The sequence below is a fragment of the Macrobrachium rosenbergii genome, chromosome 23 (assembly GCF_040412425.1).
Source record: "Macrobrachium rosenbergii isolate ZJJX-2024 chromosome 23, ASM4041242v1, whole genome shotgun sequence".
In the NCBI taxonomy this organism is placed as follows: domain Eukaryota; kingdom Metazoa; phylum Arthropoda; class Malacostraca; order Decapoda; family Palaemonidae; genus Macrobrachium; species Macrobrachium rosenbergii.
Genome location: NC_089763.1, coordinates 17112105 through 17132446, shown reverse-complemented (window position 1 = coordinate 17132446; position 20342 = coordinate 17112105). Strand labels below are relative to the sequence as shown.

Below are 20342 nucleotides of genomic sequence, written 5' to 3'. Positions count from 1 at the left end.
TGGTGCCAGAGTAGTCCTCTCATATTTGGATGACTGGTTTGTTCTCACCAATTTGATTCTGATGACCTTGAGAGTGAATAATTAGGTTTTATGTCTAACCTCAGAGCTGGTCAATTTGTTCAATGTTGAATAATCTGTGATTTTCCAGTCCAGTCAATTGTTTATCTGGGTATGAAGATTAGCTCTCTTTTTGGGGGTTTTTCCAGCAGAGAGATGGACAGACAATTTTCTACTACTTTTGAGAACTTGAATGGGTTGGCCTGTAGGCCTCAAGAACCTTTACACTGTTCTTCGGGGTCCGGTCTGAGAAACATTGACATCAGGGAGTTGGAAGGTAAACAACCTACAGCTTTTGGCTATTTAGAATGGTCTTAAGCAAGCAGAACATCTAGTCAGAGACAATATAATTGCAATCTTTTCTGACAATTCAACCTCTCCATTCTTACATAAGATGACAAGGAGACACTAATCACGAGATTTGTTCAGGCTATAAAAAAACTTCCTTCTCCTTTGGACAGGGCCCAGCAACGCCATTCCTTTACCACATTTTGTCCTAGGGAAAAACATTGTCATTGAAAACCAGCTCAGCGGAAAAGGGCAAGGTCTTCAGGCAGATAATCTCCTCTTCCTCAGGTTTGCCAGAAGTTGTGGAACCTCTGAGGAAACCCAAACACCAGTCTGTTCCCTACTGCCCAAACCACTACTCTCCCAGTTTACTGCCCTCCATGCCAGGATCCTCAGGCATGGGCAGTTGATGCCTTCCTTCAAGAATGGTGGAATCTAGACCTTTATGCTTTTCCTCTGTTTGCTTTTTGAGGAAATACTTAAGTTGTGAGCTTTGCAGAACACAAAGATGATTTTGATAGGTCGTTGGTGGCCCCAAAGGGAATGGTTCCCCTAACTTCCTTTCCTGGTGGTAGATGTTCCTTGTTTTCTTCAATTTAGGAAAGATCTTTCAGTCTTATTTGAGAAGATTCCATCAAACCCCCACATGTTCATCTGACCGTGTGGTGATTGTCATTGTCTGTTACAAGCTAAGGGCAAATCTAGAATTGCCAAGGAAGCAATCCTTAAGTCTAGAAGGCCCTCCACTGTTAGACTTCTGTATCAATAACAGTGGTCAGTTTATTGATCTTGGTGCTTGTCCAGAGTGATATCCAGCACCAGTTCACTAGATAGTCTGATTTAAGTTCTTCCAGTATCTCAAGTACACAAAGCAGTTTTCTGTCACTACACTGTATTCAGTTCTTCATCATGCTGGCTGGAATGTCACTCACGATTTAAAGTTTGAAGAGGTTTTCTGTCTTTTGTGGTGGAAATTTCAGTCGTACTATCATGGTTTATGATGAAATTTAGACATAGTCCTCCAGAATATAATTTAACCTCAGATTTAGCTTTTGGATAAAGCGTCACTTAGGAACTTTGAAGACAACTTTCTTTTAGCTCTTGTTGCGGCAAAGTGCATTAGTGAGCTTCAAGCCCTTTCTTGTATGTGGGCTTTGTTCTAGTGGCGACCTCTCTCTTTTCTTTCATTTCTTAGAGAAAAGATATAGAGGTGAAGCCCTTCCCAGATTTGTGACAGTGCTTAATTTGACTGCTTTGGTAGGCATTGAGGAAGTAGCTGCCTTATGTCCAGCTAGAACTCTTAAGGGTTTACCTGGACAGACATAAACCTTTAAGAGGAGGAGTTAAGTATTTATCTGTGGTGTTAGAAGACCAAACACTCCTATGTCCAAGAATGCTTAAGTAAATGCTCACTGAGTTGATTCCTGAGCTTTTAGTATTTTTGGAAATAATTCTCATGGCTTCCGTACAGTATGCATGTCTTTATTTCCTTTAATATCTCTCGCTAGAGAAGGTTGTCATGCAGCTCAGCGGAGATGTAACTGTTTTTGCCTCATATTATTTGCAAAATGTTCAAATTACTCGTGAGGTGTAAAGCCCTTAGTCCTATCGTTGTGGAGGGGACACTGTCTCCTGAACCAAATATGGCAACAGCCCTGCTTTCTGTCTTATTGTTAGTTGTTAGGAAATCCTGCTATTGAATTTTGGGAGCATGAAAGTACACACTGGTGTAAAGGAGAGCACCTTCATATATGAAGGTGGTAGTTGTTTTTATATTTGGACTGTCAGTTATGGGCTTTCGACTCAGACACAGGAGTCACTAGTACTCTACAAGATAGTCCTTGTTTCCCTGTAAGGATCATCTGACAAGTCTTGTTATGAGGGCCTTACACCCTGTTTTGGTTCCAGTGTCTGGCGTCAGCACTTGGCAGTGAGGATCACACAACAGGGAGGAATGTTGAGAAGCTTTTTTCCCCTCTTTAAAAAGCTTTTAGTTCGCTTGGCTGAACATTGTTTCTCTGGCTGCACTAGCCCACCATCCTCATTCAGTGTGGTAGTCAGCTAACTTCAGCAGTAGGTAATAATCATTCCAAGTAATGAAATATTTGTGATAAGATTAATTATTTGGATGCTTACCTACTGTTAAAGTGGAAACCCACCCAGCCTCCCCACATCTTAGTGGGTGGTCGTGAAGAATTCTGACAAGACCTAAACATTCCATCGCCACCTTGTGGGAAACAGGTGATTACAGAGACAGTCCTAGCTGGTTAGACAAGCATTATTTTGTTTTATTTTGAATGCCAATCGTACCTAATTACACGAAGATATAAGCTAACTTTAATTAATTTTATCATAAAAATTTTCATTTTCGTAGGATAAATAAAATTATTAAATTCAGAAATAATGTGATTCATTTGCCATGAATCTTTAGCTGCAGAACAAATTGTGAACGTCAGAAATGAAAAAAGGTCATATACCTAATATGGAATCCCACAGGAATTTTTAGATATTTCCAAGCATCTGCGTAATGCTTCATGAATAATTTAATGTTAAGGTACTTCACATTATTTTTCATAATAGTTTTAGATGTAGTTCTTTATGCAATGAGTCATGTTCATCTTAGAACTCATTTGTATTTTCATCAGCCATACATGTGTCAGGAAATAATCACATTGCTTTCACTGAATCAATGGATATTAACTCAAAACAGGAAGTTCCCTAACTGCTCCGGTAAGTCTGTCTTGTGTCCCAATAAAACAGGAGGAAAGTGTCCTCCCTCCTTCACATCATCCACGCTCTCTCCTCTCTCTCTCTCTCTCTCTCTCTCTCTCTCTCTCTCTCTCTCTCTCTCTCTCTCTCTACCTGAAGAACAAACTGAAAATCGTTGACCAAAGCAGATCATATTATGTAAGATCATGGTGGCTGCCAAGACTGGAATCTCCTATCTAATATCATTTTCGATCAACATGCCTGGAATCAATGACGTAAACTGGTCATTTAATTAAAGATTATGGAGAATCTTATATCTGTTGTTATTTGTTACAATATCTGGAATCATTAAGGTACATCATATTTTTATTGATCTTAATTAATTCTTAAAGAAATGGGGCATATTCATTTTGTAACACTGTGAATTGTTATTAATGTCTAGTACATGAAGTGTAAACTGCCCTGCTTTCACTGAGCTACTGCATAGAACTTCAGAAGTGAAAGTTCATTTGGTCAGACCTGTGTATCTGCCCTGCATTTCAATGATTAATTTGAATCTTTAAACTTGTTTGCAACAGACATTCCCCTCAGATTCAAGACCTTAACAGAGACACTAAAAATGGAACTGTTCCTTTCAGTTTGTCCCCCAACTCAGCCCTGCCTAGATAATTATGGTTATTGCACGAGTCCTGAGAACTGCTATGAGAAAATAGTCCCCGAGTGGTGTGATGGAGAGGACTGTGTTTGCTGCGCTCCAGGTAAGCTGATCCAGCACTCGGTCTGGGTTGAGCTTCTGAGGTGAACGATTTTGTTTCATTAAGTCTTGGGGATTTTGGCTCTGGTTTTTGTTTCTCAAAATCTCAATATTTCTTTCTTCACTTAACACTTGCGAGTCTTTTTAATCTTACAAAAAGGCCATTTTTTCATTTGATCTGTTCTTGCAGAAGAAACAACTGAAAATAGTTTTCGTTTGACATTTCAATAAATGACATTAACTGTCATCAAGAATACGGGAGGATATCAATTGACATTTTCATAGTACAAATAAAATTATTATTAAACTCAGAAATAATGGGATTCATTTACCATGAATCTTTAGCTGCAGAACAAATTGTGGACGTCAAAAATCAAAAGAGGTAATTATCCCTGATATGAAATCACACAGGAAATTTTAGATATTTACAAGCATCTGCATAATGCTTCATGTATAATTTAATGTTAAGGTACTTTGCATTATTTTTCATAATAGTTTCATAGGAATTTCTCTATGCAATGAGTCATGTTCATCTTAGCACTCACTTGTATTTTCATCAGTCATCAGTGTATCAGGAAATAATCACATTATTTTCACTGAATCAATGGATATTAATCCAGAACATTAGGTCCACCACCTTACACAGGTAAATCTGTCTTGTGTCCCCAAAAAATCAAGAGAAAAATGTCCTCTTTCCCCACTTCCCTCACATCCCCCACTTTCTCTCTCTCTCTCTCTCTCTCTCTCTCTCTCTCTCTCTACCTGAAGAACAAACTGGAAATCGATGACCATAACAGATCATTTTATCTAAGGTCATGGGGATCGCAAAGACTGCAACCTCATATCTGTTATCATTCTCCGTCAACATATTAATTCTTTCTAATGTAGTGGGCCAGATTCATAGAGTAACACTGTGAATTTTCATTAATTTCTAATACATGAAGAGTAAACTGCTATACAGCTCTTTCACTGGAGTAGTAAGTAAAACTTCATAAGGTGAATTCGAAGCTTTAAATCTACCTGCAACTTACATTTAACTCCAATTCAAGACCTTAAGAGACATTAAAAATGGAACTGTTCCTTTCAGTTTGTCCCCCAACTCGGGCCTGCAAAGAAGCATATGGCTATTGCGCGAGTCCTGACAACTGTTATGAAAATTATGTCCCCGAGTGGTGTGATGGAGAGGACTGCGTTTGCTGCATGCGAGGTAAGCTGATCCTTCACTCGGTCTCTGTTGATCTTTTGAGGGGAACAATTTTGCTCCTTTGAGTTTTGTGTATTTTGACACTAGTTTTTGGTTCCCAAATTCCATTTTTTCATTCAACACTTCCACATTTTTTTAATCTAACAAAAAGGCCATTTTTTATTAATTGGTCTGTTCTTGCAACAGTATCAAATAAAAATATTTTCGGTTTGAATTTTTTCTTGTATAGTTTTATATGTATTTCTTAACGAAATGGGTCATTTTCATTTTGGCATTTATTTGTATTTTGATCAGCCATCAGCGTGTTATGAAATAATTACATTGCTTTCACTGAGTCAGTGGATATTAATTGAAAACAGGAAATACCCAGCTCACACCTGTAAATCTATCTTGCGTCAAGAGGAAAGCTTCCCCTTTCCCCACCTCCTTCACATCACATTCTCTCTCTCTCTCTCTCTCTCTCTCTCTCTCTCTCTCTCTCTCTCTCTCTCTCTCTCTCTCTACCTGCAGAACAAACTGAAAATCGATGACCAGAACAGGTCCTTTTCTAAGATCATGGGGATAGCAAAGACTGCAATTTCATATCTATTACCATTATCCGTCAGCAGACCTGGCATCCAACTGGAAATAGATACGACAAGTTTTAATAGAAATATGCATCATGTATTTTTCATTTATCATATTGATTAATTCTTTCTAATGCAGCGCGTCAGATTCACATGGTATCACTGCAATTTGCCATTAAGCTCAGATACATGAGGAATAAACTTGAGAAGTGAAAGTTCAGTTTATTAGGCCTGTTTTTCTGTCCTTTCTTCCAGCAATTAATTCGAGGCTTTAAATCTGTCTACAACACACATTTAAATCAAATTCAGAACCTTAACAGACACTAAAAATGGAACTGCTCCTTTCAGGTTGTCCCCCAACTCAGGACTGCCTAGATTTAAATGGCTATTGCACGAGTCCGGACAACTGTTATGAAAATCAAATCCCCGAGTGGTGTGATGGAGAGAACTGCGTTTGCTGCGCTCCAGGTAAGCTGACCCAGCACTCGGTCTGTGTTGAACTTCTGAGGTGAACAATTTTGTTACTTTGAGTGTTGTGGATTTTGTGACAATTTTCGCTCCTTTGATTCGTGTGGGATTTTTGTACTGGAAACTTTTGCTGCACTTAAAGTCCGGTTTTCGTTTCTCCAGTTCTAATATATCTTTCTCCATTTAACACTTCCAAGTTTTCCGAATCTTGCAAGAAGACCGTGTTTTCCATTTGGTCAATTTTTGCACAAGTAACAAATGAGAACAGTTGTATGCAGATGTTTCAATAAATTTCATTAGCATTTATAAAGAATAAGAAATATGAAATGACATTTTCATATCACGAAGAGATATAATTCGGAAATCATAAAAAAAAAGCGAAGAACATTCCTGTTACCTTGACTCTTTAGCATGAGAACAGACTGTGAAAGTCAGTAACCAAAACAGGTAGTTTTATCTGAGATCAATACCATCGGAAAGACTGCCATTTTTTCTTTATTAAATCTTCCTCTTCTTTAAGGTATCTAGAATCCTTCTTGATAGTCTTAGATGTATTTGCAAAGCCTCAGCACTCTGTCAGGGTACATTATTTATTTGTTTTATTCTTTTTGCTTTTCGTGTATTTTCTTTTTTTATTTCAACGGGTCAGGTTCATTTTGGCATTCGTTTGTATTTTGTATCAGTCATCAACGTTTCAGGAGATAATAACGTTCTTTTGCCTGAAACGGTAAATAATACTCCAATCCAAATTAGAATGTTCACGTGCTTAGTCGGAAAACCTGTCTTGCATCCCAATAAAAAACTCTCTCTCTCTCATTCTCTCTCTCTCTCTCTCTCTCTCTCATTGTGCAAAAATGTCCAACTCTCAGCTCTGACTCTCTCAAGCTCTTTATAAAAACAGGTCTTTTTGCATTATGACTGAAACTGGACGCAGACAAAATTATTTCTTCATTCCCAAAACATTGTCGTACCTTTGCAAGCTAAAATATATATATATATATATATATATATATATATATATATATATATATATATATAATATATATATATGTATATATATATATATATATAGATATATATATATATATATATATATATATATATATATATATATATATATATATATATATATATATATATATATATATATATGTATATATATATATATATATATATATATATATATATATATATATATATATATATATATATATTATATATATATATATATATATATATATATATATATATATATATATATATATATATATATATAAGGTCGAATTTATTATATTGGTTTGTCAGATTCGCCGTCAGTCACCATTTAATGCTACGGGTATATATCGGAATCACATTAAAGCAGCGTAAGGTAGCCTCTAAATATACCAAGTCGCCTTGCATATCACTATAGAAAATCAGCAACACATTGATAACGCTGTATCATAGTGAACGATTTTTCTTTTACGCCTGTTTTACACACAATCCAGGTACAATGGGAAGCAGTTAAGCCCACTTTCAAAAGGTCAAACATCTCAATACAAAATTTAAAGACAATAAAGTTATTAAAAAGATTTTCTACATTCTTAAATTTCGACTGCCATGAGATTAGTGAAACCTTGCAGTTCATGCCTCATTTCTTCAGGGGAATTAACTTTTTTCTACAATTCATGTTTTTTTTACCTCAACGTATTCAGAAGGTCACGCGTCATTTTCAAGTAATACTTTTCATTTTTCTCTGTTTCCCCCTTGAATATTTTAGCCTTCACATATTTTCCATGTCACAGGTCAAGAACATTGTCAACATTTTAATTCTCTTTTTCTATATGAAACTTAATACACAGGTAACATGTAGGCTAGTGATTTCCTGGTTCTCTCGTTGCACATTCATAATGCAATAGAATTCCAATCTTTCTGTAATATGTGCACCATTGTTTTTGGACTTTATTAGTCTTCATACTAGGCTGCAAATATTTATAGCACTGAATTGGAAAAATAAGGAAAAGCAAATCTAAAATCAGTTTGATTCTTAATTCCAATAAACGATGTGGAAAATATTAACATTGATGTGGTATTCTTATACTTTTAGGTGTCGAAACGCGAATAAATTTTATGTGATTGTGCATGATATTCCATGATTTATGTAAATGAGAGAAGTGCACTTGCTGCTTGCCGATAAGCTCATGCAGCGCTCGGTCTGTGTGACCGTCAAGGGATGGACAATTTCTGTCCCTTTCAGGCTTGTGGATTTTGACAGAAATATTTCACTGTGCTAAAATTCAGCTTATTGTTTCTCACGTCCCAATATCGTATTCTTCATTTAATGCTTTCAATTTTCCAAATCTTAAAAAAAATAATCAAGAAATATGAACTGATGTTTTTATATTACAAATAAAAGTTATTCAGAAATAAAGGGAAGAACAGAAAAAATTTATTACTTTGGCCCTTAAGTTGATGAACAAACTGAAAATTGTTATCAAAACAGCTCCTTTCATCTAAGATCATTGCGATCACAAAGACTGAAATCTTATACAGTATGTATGTATATTATTATACTACGCCAAGGTACCTGCAGTCTCACTGGAAATATATTTGATCCGTTTATTAGAAATTTTGGATAAATATGATTGTCAAGTGCTTTATATTTTTTATTGGTCTTATTTAGTTGTTTGTATTTGACTCATTTTATTAGAAACATTCTTAGTAGTTCAGTGTAATTTCATTAGCCATCAATATGTCAAGAGAAAACTTCTCTGCCTTCACTGAACTAGTGAATAAATTCAAAACAGAAAGTTGTTTCGATATACTGCATTCCAGTAAAATAGTTCGAAGTTTTATTAAATCCATTTACAACATACATTTCCCTCACTATCATTACCATACCGGATATAGTAAATATGAAACTATTCTTTTTAGGTTGCAGCATATCAGACGCCTGTCTAAAAGGAAATGGCTATTGTACCAGGACGCCTGACACCTGTTATGGCACAATAATCCCCAGATGGTGTAAAGGAGAAAACTGCTCTTGCTGTCTGCCAGGTAAGCTCATCCAGTGATCCTGTCTGTGCCGATGTCAAAAGATAAACAATTTTCGTTCCTTTGATTCGCGTGGATTTTGGTATAGAAAACTTTCGCTGCACTTAAAATCTTGTGTATTGTTTCTTACATTCCAATATTTACAAACAGACCATTTTTTTCACTTGCACAAGTAACAAATAAGAATAGTTTTGTGTTGATATTTTAGTAAATGTCATTACCTGTTATAAAGAACAAGATATATGAAATGACATTTTCATACCAAGAATAGAACAAATTTCGAAATCATGAACTAAATGAAGAATTTCCAAGTACCTGTGACTTCAGCACGAAAACAAACCGTGAAAGTCAGTAACCAAACAAGTGATTTCATCACAGATCAGTGCCTTCGTAAAGATTGGTTTTCCTCGATTTATTCTTTCTTTTCGTCAAAGTATCTAGAATCCATCTGGATAGTTTTAGATATATTTAGAAAGTGTCAACATTAGGTAAAGGTACACCATATATGTCACATTCTTGCTACGTTAGGAATACATTAGGAGTATTTTTAATGGAGTGGGTCAAGTTTATTTTGGCATCCATTTGTGCTTTCATTTTTCATCAACATTTCAAGAGAAAATTACCTTGTTTTGCCTGAAAGAGAGAGTAATTATCCAAAATAAAAAGTTCCCCCGTAGGGGGGTAGCGCCATCAGTGCACCTCATGCTGTGCACTGTGGGAATTACTTAAGGTTCTTTGCAGCGTACCTTCGGCCCCTAGCTGCAACCCCTTTTGTTCCTTTTACTGTACCTCCTTTCATATTCTCTTTCTTCCATCTTACTTTCCACCCTCTCCAAACAATTAATTCAAAGTGCAACTGCGAGGTTTTCCTCCTGTTACACCTTTCAGACCTTTTACTGACAATTTCCGTTTCAGCGCTGAATGACCTCACAGGTCGCAGTGCTTGGCCATTAGCTTAAATTCTATATATTCAATGTTCAAAGTAAAAAGTTCACCTGCTTAGATCGGTAAATCTTTCTTGTATCCACTAAAACAAGAGGAAACCGTTCTCTGGCCCTGCCAGGTTTCGAATGTCACAGGTCACTTTAAAGGCATACTTTTAATTTTTTTCTGATTTTTAGTAGACTTAATATGCAATTAATCTAAGGGTTATCGAGTATTTTCCGTTACTGTGTTTAGCTTTTACTTATTTTCCAAGATGGTAGGTTTATTGAAAAGTTAAAATTTTATTTTTATGAAACCTAAAACTCAGGTGACATGTAGTTATATATATATATATATATATATATATATATATATATATATATATATATATATATATATGCACACATTCACAAATGTGTGTGTGCATTCCAAACTAACTTTATGCAATAAAATTTCAATCATTCTACACAGTGCGTGGCATTCATTTTTAGGCTCTTAAATACACCATTGATTACTTTCTACGAGAGGCTTTATACAGTGCTGGACTTACAGAATTGTATGAGGAAACAGAAAACAAGAAATACCAAATATAAACGTTAATACCTTACTTAGAAATGATTAATTTATTATTGTAATAAACGATGTGAAGAACATTAACATCGATCAGATAATTATGTGCTTTTTTGTTTCAAAACTTGAGAAATTTGCTGGAAGCGTGTTCTTATCGTCTTGCCATGGCTTTCGTTTCACCTCAACACAATTCTGAGAGCCTTGTAAACTATTCGGTAGTCTACTGGCTGGAGACTATTGCAGCCAAATATTTCCCATTCAGATGCTTCAAGATTCACGTCTATGCAGGAACGCCCGTAATTTCTTAAACATAGCAAGTATTGGCTGGGCGCCTCTTCCTCGTGAGTTAGTAAAACCTTTTCCTGTTGTAAAAGATGCTAACCTTCATCTGGCATGAGCTCTTACCCACTCGAAAAGACCTAAAGAAAAAGTGTAATGCCTGAGTGATAAAGAATGGGACATCCAATTGTCCAATAGTTATAGGAGGCAATTGCTTAGTTTATTTCCTTAGTTGGTATTGCGACAACTGTGCTATGTTAGTTCAGGAGTGAACGGTCACGTTCTGTAATTTGAAAGTTTGAGTGTTTTTCAAAGGCCAAGACAGTGACACTTGTGATGAGCTCGGTCGGTGTTGATCGTGTGGATTTTTGCATAAAAAACATTCGCTTCGTTTCAGTTCTAGTTATTGATTCTCACATTCGGATATTTCAGTCTTGATTTAGCGCTTTCAACTTTCCGAACCTTACAAAGAATAGGGAGTTCATATACCATGACTCAGATAGAATTTACTTGGTAATAGCCAACAAAGTGAAGAACATCCACAAATAATTACCTTGACCATTTCGCTGGAGAAGAAGCTGACTGTCGAGACAAACACAGGTAATTTTGTCTATGATCAGTGCAATTGCAAAGACCGCAATCTTGTATCTACTGTCGTTATTCGTTAAAATATCTGGAATCCCGCTTATTTTTAATGGAAATTATATATATTTTTAAGGTGTATTATATTTTTTATAAATTCTGTTTAATGAATTCTTTCCAATGCAATGGGTGAGATTCCTGTTCGAATCAGAGTGTGTTTTTGTTAACCGCTGGTGTATCAAGATTACACTACCATGCTTTCATGGTATATAGAACTACAGAATGGAAAGTTCATACCATTTGTCCAGTGTATCTGTCTTGCATTTTAGTAAATTAATTCGAAGCTGTAAATCCACTAACAACTTACATTCCCTCAGTCTCACTACCATACCGAAAATACTAAAAATGTAACTGTTCCTCTTAGGTTGCCCAGAAACAGTTACCTGCCAAGAAGCAAATGGCTATTGTACGAGTCCTGACACTTGTTATGGATATCAAGTTTCCGAGTGGTGTGATGGAGAGAACTGCGTTTGCTGCACTCCAGGTAAGCTGATCCAGCACTCGGTCTGTGTCGATCGTTTACAGTGGGAACAATGCCGTTCCTTTGAGTCGTGTGGATATCAGTACAGAAAACCTTTGCTACACTTAAATTCCGGTTTTGTGTCCAACATTCCAGTATTTCTTTCTTCATTTAACACTTCCAAGTTTTCCGATTCATACAAAAATACCATTTTTTTCACATTTGATCTATTTTTGGCAAAAGTAACAAATGAAAGCAGTTTTATGTTGACATTTCAGTAAATTTCATTACCAGTCATACAGAAGCAGTATGAAATGACATTTTCATATAAAAAATAGAACCAATTCAGAAATCATCAAAGTGAAGAACATCCCGGTTACCTTGACTCTTTAGCATGGAAACAGACTGTGAAAGTTAGTAAGCAAAAAAGGTAATTTTATCTAATATGAATGCCGTCGTAAAGACTGTCGGTTTCTTTATTAAATCTTCCCTCGTCAGAGCACCTTGAATCCCTTTGGATAATTTTAGATATACTTACAAAGCGCCAAGAATGTTTTAATGTGCATATTATTTTCCTTGTTACATTGAGTATTTTAATTCAGTGGTTCATGTTAATTTTGGCATCCATTTGTTTTTTCATCAGTCATCATTATGCCAGGAGATGATTCTCTTGTTGTCACTGCAATAAAAAGTGATAATCCAAAATATAAAGTTACCTGCTTACACCGGCAAATCTGTCTTGAATCCTAATAAAACAAGAAGACAACGTTCTCTTTCCCACACCTCACCCTCTCTCTCTCTCTCTCTCTCTCTCTCTCTCTCTCTCTCTCTCTCTCTCTGCTACTCTATTTTATTATAGGTGAATTAACTTTTTGTCTTAATTTCATGTGTCTTAAGGATTTTTGATCTTCCCATATTTAGAATCTTGCAGATCACTTTAAAGGTCGATATTTCATTCTTTTCTGATTTTTTTGAAACTCAGTAAGCAAGTAACCTAAGGGCTGTCGAGTATTTTCCTTTAATTTGTTTAGCCATCACATATTTATCAAAGTCATTTGTCTACTGAAAAACTGAAATTTTATTTAAATTACGTTTTCCTGAAACCTAATTTGCCAGTAACGCATAGTCTGATGAATATGTATATATGTATATATATATATATATATATATATATATATATATATATATATATATATATATATATATATATACTATATACTATATTATATTTATTTATTTATATATATATATATATATATATATATATATATATATATATATATATATATATATATATATATATATATATTTATTTATTTATATATATATATATATATATAATTTATATATATTATATATATTATATAATATGTATGTATATATATATATATATATATATATATCTATATATATGACTTAAGAGAATTTCAGATTTCAGTCCTCTGCAAAATTGTGCCATTGGTTTGTAGGCTTTCAAATAGGCCACGGAGTATCTCCTATGAGAGTATTCATACTATACTGCAGATATTTATAAAACTTCATGAGATAAAAAAGAAGAAGGAAGACTAAAACTATAGGCGAATATCTTACTTTAGAAGTACTCAACGCATGACTCTCCTGTTTCAGTAAACCATGTAAAAAAATTAACTCTAACACCATAAGTATTTTATGTTTTGAAATTTGAAGAAATCTGCCGCGATTGCGTGCTGATCTTCTAGCCATTTCTTGCGTTCGAACCTCAACACAATTAGGAGTTTTTGAAACCTCATATGACCATCAATTAACTGGAGGTTTTTGCAGCCAGACATGTCCCATTTGGATGTATCAAGACCCAAGTCTGTGCGCATATGCCATTGCTGTCTCGAATACAGGAAGTAATAACTAAGCTCTTCTTTTCTTGTCAACATGGCAAAGCCTATTGCTGTCGTAAAATTAGGCTGAACTTATGATCTTGCTCTCTTGAACAAATAAGCCTGGTTGCGATAGAATATGGGATACTTATAAGTCCAATACTTAGAGGAGGAAATTGCTTAATGCATTTCCTTACATGGGCGTTGCAACAACTTTGGTCTGTCAGTGCAGAAGTAATAGAGGGTAAGAAAGGATGTGGGTTTTACCCATATAAGAATTTTTGTAAACATTCACGTTCCGTAATCTGAAAGTTCGAGGCGATCTTTGCAATATAAGACACTGGTGTTGGCATAATATTCCCCGATTAGTGTACTGGAGAGAAATACGCTTGTCAAGTAAGCATATCCAGCACTCGGTCTTTATAGAACCTTGCCAGATGAACAATTTTGTCCCTCGGAATCGCGTGGATTTTGGTTTACAAAACTTTCCCTATGCTTAAATTCTGTTTTATTTCTCACTTTCCGATATATCATTTTTCAGTCATCGCGTTCAAGTTCCCAAATCTTATAAATAATGAGGAAGAAATAGCAATTGATATTTTGTCAAAAATATAAATTATTCAGAGAAATCAAAGTGAAGAACGTTCAGAATGAATATCTAACCATTTAGCCTGAAAACAGACCGGAATTTGGTAACCAAAACAGGTCATTTTATCTAATATTATGGATATCATGAAGACCAGTCTAATATCTATTATTATTTTTAGTCAGAATACCTGTAATCCCCCTGGAAATATATTCCATCAACTTTGCCAGAAACTGCGGTTAAACCTAATTATCAAGGTGTATCTTACAGACATAATTATCAAGATGCATCCTATTTTTATCAATCTTATTTCACTCTTTATTTCATATTAGTTTGATGTGTTCTTTCAATAATCTCCAATACTTTTACATTTACCAAACAAGTAAATAAAAATTCAAAATAGAGAGGTCTTTTGATGAGACCTACTGTAGGTATCTTCAAATTCATTTATAACTTACATTTCTCTCAGATTCATTACCATATCGAAGACACTAAAATGCAACTGTTCCTTTCAGAATGCGTTACAGGAGGGTTCTGCCAAATGATTAATGGCTATTGCACCTCGAATCCTGACACCTGTAATGGCATAGCGTACTACTACTGGTGTCCTGGAGAGAACTGCAGTTGTTGTTGGCCATGTAAGCTCATCCGGCACTCGGTCCGTGTTCATCTTTTGAGACGAACAGTTTTTGTTCCTTCGGGTTCTTATGACTTTAGCACAGAAAACTTTTGCTATAATGAAATTTTTTTATTTTGTTTCCCCAGTTCTAATATTTCTTTCTTCATTTAACACTTCCTAGTTTTCTGAATCTTAAAAGAGACCATTTTTTTTTTACATTTGTTCTGTTTTTGCACAAGTAACAAATGAGCATAGTACGAGTCGGTAGAGTTGTGGGCACTACGCTAAGCCGGGTTCGAGTCTCCGGGGCCGGCCAATGAAGAATTAGAGGTGATAGAAATTCATTTTTGCTATATTGTGGTTCGGATTCACAATAAGCTGTAGGTCCAGTTACTGGTAAACAATTGGTTCTTAGCCACATAAAATAAGTCTAATCCTTCTGGCCAGCCCTAGGAGAGCTGTTAATCAGCTCAGTGGTCTGGTTAAACTAAGGTATATTTAACTTTAGTAACCAAAACAGGTCATTTTATCTAAGACGAATCCCCTTCTAAGAACTGCCATTTTCTTTATTTATTCTTCCTCGTTGTCAAAGTATTTGCAATCTTCTATTGATTTTAGATATATTTACGAAGCATCTGCATTATGTTTGACGAATAACTTGTCAAGGTGCAGCATGTTATTTATTCTAGTTTTATATGTATTTTTATTGCAATGATTCATTTTCATTTTGGTATACATTTGTATTTTCATCAGTCATCAGCATATTACGACTTAATTACAGTGTTTTCACTGAATTGATGTACAATAATCCAAAAGAGAAAGTTCACCTGCTTACACCAGTAGATCTGTCTTGTATCCCAATGAAATACCAGGAAAACGTCCTCTTCCTTAGCATCCCCCAACCCCCACTACCCATCTCTCTCTCTCTCTCTCTCTCTCTGCTCTCTCTTGAATCTCTCTCTCTCTCTCTCTCTCTCTCTCTTATATTTATATATATATATATATATATATATATATATATATATATTATATATATATATATATATATATATATATATATATATATCAAAAGGGACATAGGTAAGTAAAAAAGGTATCAATTTATTTGAATGTTTTTAGCCTTCATCACATTATTTTTTCTGTATAATAAAAGGTCACAAAAAGGGTACAAATTTAAATTTAAAATTAGCACAATGGATTACAAAATAAAAAAATTAAAGAAGGGACAATTAAAAGGACAACGTAAAAAAACAAAAAAAATCTCTAAAAATATACAATATAAAAAATATATATATATATAAAGTAAGAAGATATGGACCAACCTATTCAGTGTGCAATGTTAAACTAAACAGAAAACGGATATATATATATAGACTCATCGTGGATGGCTATAGGACAGGCAGTAAAATTACAAACCCAGAGTTTTTATAATATCAGAAATCACTCTAGAATATGTAAACTTCAATTGAAAATAAGGATTTTTCTGTTTAGGGCGAGCCTCTAGCAGCCATGAATTGGCCATTTTGGAATCATTAATGATTAAACGACTTTTCCCCTTGTTAAACACATAAACCTCTGCCGGCACACTGTACCTCTCTTAGTCTTTCGTTTTCTGTTTAGTTTATATATATACTGATATAGGTTGGTCATATCTTATTTATATATATATATATATTTTTTATATTGTATATATTTTTATATATATATTATTATATATTTTTACGTTATATATTTAATTATATATATATATTTAATTTTTTTATTTTGTAATCCATTATATTATTTATTTATATATATATATATATATTTTTATAATTTATATTATTTATTATTTATATATATATATATAATATATTACGAAATATATATACGATATTTAGCAATCCTGGTGTTTGAAATTAGAGGTATACCTGGCTGTGGCCTAAATTGTTGATAAAACAAAATATATATATATATAGGTATTTATTTAAGTTATCTCTATATTTATATTTTATTGGCATTATAGTTGAATTAAGCCTGCATTCTGATGGGGTATGATTTCAGTGATTTCAGAAAAAGCTGAGACTCAAACTCCAGTCCCTGAGTACTTGTATTTCTTCTGTCATTTTTTATGAAACTACCATCATGGTTAGTAAACTAAAGGTGCTTCCAACACGTGTCCTTGAATGTTTTTAGCCTTCACACATTTTTTGAAGGTCACAGGTCTACCTGTTATAATTTTATTTTTCTTAGAAGAAATTGATACCACTGTAATATCAAAGCAGATTGTGTCTGGAAGAGCCTTGAAACATATATATATATATATGCAAAAATGTGACCCTTCAGCAGATATATATATTTTCAGGATATATTTGAGAAAGGAAATATATATATAAGCATAGTTTTATCTGAAGTATTATATTCCATGACTATATATTTTATATTTGATGATCCATATATATGTAGTTTGGTTATGAAACAGAGAAAAATTCCTCTAAGCATAAACTAAAATTCATATGGACAAAAGCAAAAGTAATTCAGAACAGATATTTATTTAAGTTTCTCTCTGAGTATTTAATATTTTGTGTGGCCTCCATCTGCCTGTAAATGAAGCCTGCATCTTGAGGGCAATGATGGAGCAAATCGCAAAAAAGCTTTAAGAACTCAAACTCCATTTCCATGAGCAGTCGGTCTCATTGCTGAGTCATTGAGGCTTGGTGATACCATGAAATTGATTGATACCAAATTTTTCAACTCACATTTATACATACTATAATGTTTTCCCCACATTTGGCTAGGAGCAACCTGGAAATTCACTTGAAAGAAGAAATCGATACCACTGTTTCCTTCAGCTCCTGATGTCTTTTGACTTTTGAGAAAGGTGCCTTATCTTCCAAAATGTCACTTCTCAGCAGATGACAGTCATAGGATTTTTGAAAGGAAATTTCCACAAAGGATTCAGTTTCTTTTAATGTATTTCGCCATTCCATGACTATCCTTGAAATGTTGATGATCCACATTAACCGTTTGGCTATGAAACAGAGTTATTCCCAAACATTCAGAAATTTCACAACTGGCGATAGCGCGTCATCACTGATATCATCCAACTTTGCAGTCTGAAAATGAAATCGTTTTATGATTTAGCTTCCTGAAACTGTAAAATGAATGTATTCAGATGGCAACATGGAGAAAGTTCATAACTTCATCCATTTGTTTTTAGGGGAAATGAATTTCGAAACCATGCACGGTCTTCTCTATATGCTAGTGATGTTATATATGCTGATAATATAAATTGATTGATACCAGATTTTTTCAACTCATATATACAGCATATATATTTCTCTTCTTTCACCTTTTTTGTTTCTAGTTATGGCGCCAATTTATATAAATACTTTATGGTCTACCCACTGCCTCATGCTATGATGTCTTTTTGACTCCATGAGGAAAAACTAACAGGCCCATAAACATGAATACTCTTTCTTTATGACAATCATGCAGTCAGTGATTTTTGTTCCAATTTCTTTTAGGAAAAAATTAGCCCTGTTCTGATGTTAAAGTTTAAGTTAAAGTCGTCCTGGGCCTCTGTAGGCTCATAGGGCAGGCGCTGATCTGTTTCTTAGGCCGACAGCCAGTGGGGACAGGTCCCAGTGCCTATGACACGTGGCCAGTGTGTCGCTAGCCGCTAAGCCCACTATTTAACTGCCCAGCCCGAAGGCTGGTACCTATTCTCCTACTGAACCTCTCGGGTTTTTTCGGACCGCTAGGTTGACGGGCTGCCGGGGTAGGTACTTTTTTATTTTCTCGAAACCTAAAGAAATTTAATGGAAGGGAGTTCTTACTTTCTTGCCATTTCTTGCGTTTATACATCGTTGCAATTCGGAGAGGCTTGTAAGCACTCATTCGACTGTCTATTAGTTGGAGGCTATTGCAACCAGACATATCCCATTCAGATGTATCCGGACCCAAGTTTGTGCGGAAAAGACTGTACTTGCTGTCTTGAATACGGAAATAATTGGCTAGGCTTCTCGTTCCTCGTCAGCCAGGTAAAAGTTATTGCTGTTGTAAATGGAAGATATCCTTAGTCTTGCACAAGCTCTTGCTCCCTCGAACAGACCCTAAAGAATAACTGAAGCCTGGTTATGATAGAATATCGTATACCCTTTTGTCCAGCAGTCAGAGGTGGTAATTGTGCTTTATTTATTTTGACGGGGGTCTCATTAGCCTTGGACTTTAATGAAGGGTGGACAGGGGAAGTGGGTTATACCCATCTGCCAATTCAGTAAACAATCACGTTCTTTAATTTGAAATTTCTATCTGTTCTTTAAGGTATTAAACACCTGTGATGGTATGATATTTCTCTCTGTGTGTGCTGGAAAGAACAGTGCTTGCTGCTCGCCAGGGTAACCTCGTCCTGCACTCTGGCTGTGCTGATTGTCAAAAGATGAACAGTTCTTGTTCCTTTGATTCGTGTGGATTTTGGTACAGAAAACTTTTGTTGTTCTGAAATTCTGGTTTTTGTTTCTTACATTCCAATATTTTTCTTCGTTTAACCCTTTCAAGTTTCCAAATCTTTCAAAGAATAATGAAGAAATATGAAATAGTATTTTTGTCACAAATAAAATTTATTCAGAAATAATAGAAAAAAAGTGAGGAACTTTCTTAATGCATCACCTCCACCATTTACCTGAGGAACAAACTGAAAATCGATGACCAAGGCAGGCTATTTTATCTAGGATCATGGTGATCGCAAAGACTGCAATCTTATATCATTCTCCGGAAAAATGCTTGGAATCGCACTTGAAATTTATTCGATTAAATTTATTAGAAATTACCGATATTTGATTAATTCTTCTTAATATAATGAGCCAGATTCATAAGTACCACTGTGAATTTTTATTCATCTCTAATACATCAAGAGTAACCTGCCCTGCTTCCAGTAATCTATTGATTAGAACTTCAGAATGGAAAGTTCGTTTGATCAGACCAGCTTATGTCCTGCATGCCAGTAAGATGGTTCGAGGTTTTAAATCCATTTACAACATACATTTCCCCCAGATTCAATACCATACCAGAGACACTAAAAACGGAACTGTTCCTTTCAGACTGCTCCACAACCGATGCGTGCTTAAAAGTAAATGGCTATTGCACCAGGAGTCGTGACACCTGTTATGGTACAATGTTCCCCGATTTGTGTGATGGAGATAACTGTGCTTGCTGCTCGCCAGGTAAGCTCTTCCAGCAACTCGGTCTGTGTTGATCTTCATTGTGTCTCAGGTTCCACATTTCATTCTTCGTTTGCCGATTCCCAGTTTTTAGAAACTTACAATAGTCACTGTTTTTTATTAATTTATTTT

At 34.9% G+C, this 20342-nt stretch overlaps 1 protein-coding gene across 1 annotated transcript in view; it reads left to right on the top strand.

Moving 5' to 3' along the window:
• LOC136851310 (multiple epidermal growth factor-like domains protein 10) overlaps positions 1 to 20342 on the top strand; it is a 66611-nt gene that overhangs the window by 19170 nt on the left and 27099 nt on the right. Inside the window, exons 7-13 of the mRNA XM_067125312.1 lie at positions 3693 to 3812; positions 4896 to 5015; positions 5927 to 6046; positions 8960 to 9082; positions 11859 to 11978; positions 14906 to 15028; positions 20091 to 20213. Of these exons, the coding sequence (XP_066981413.1) occupies positions 5009 to 5015; positions 5927 to 6046; positions 8960 to 9082; positions 11859 to 11978; positions 14906 to 15028; positions 20091 to 20213 (616 nt within the window). The 5' untranslated portion in view covers positions 3693 to 3812; positions 4896 to 5008. The remainder of the gene's footprint in view (positions 1 to 3692; positions 3813 to 4895; positions 5016 to 5926; positions 6047 to 8959; positions 9083 to 11858; positions 11979 to 14905; positions 15029 to 20090; positions 20214 to 20342) is intronic.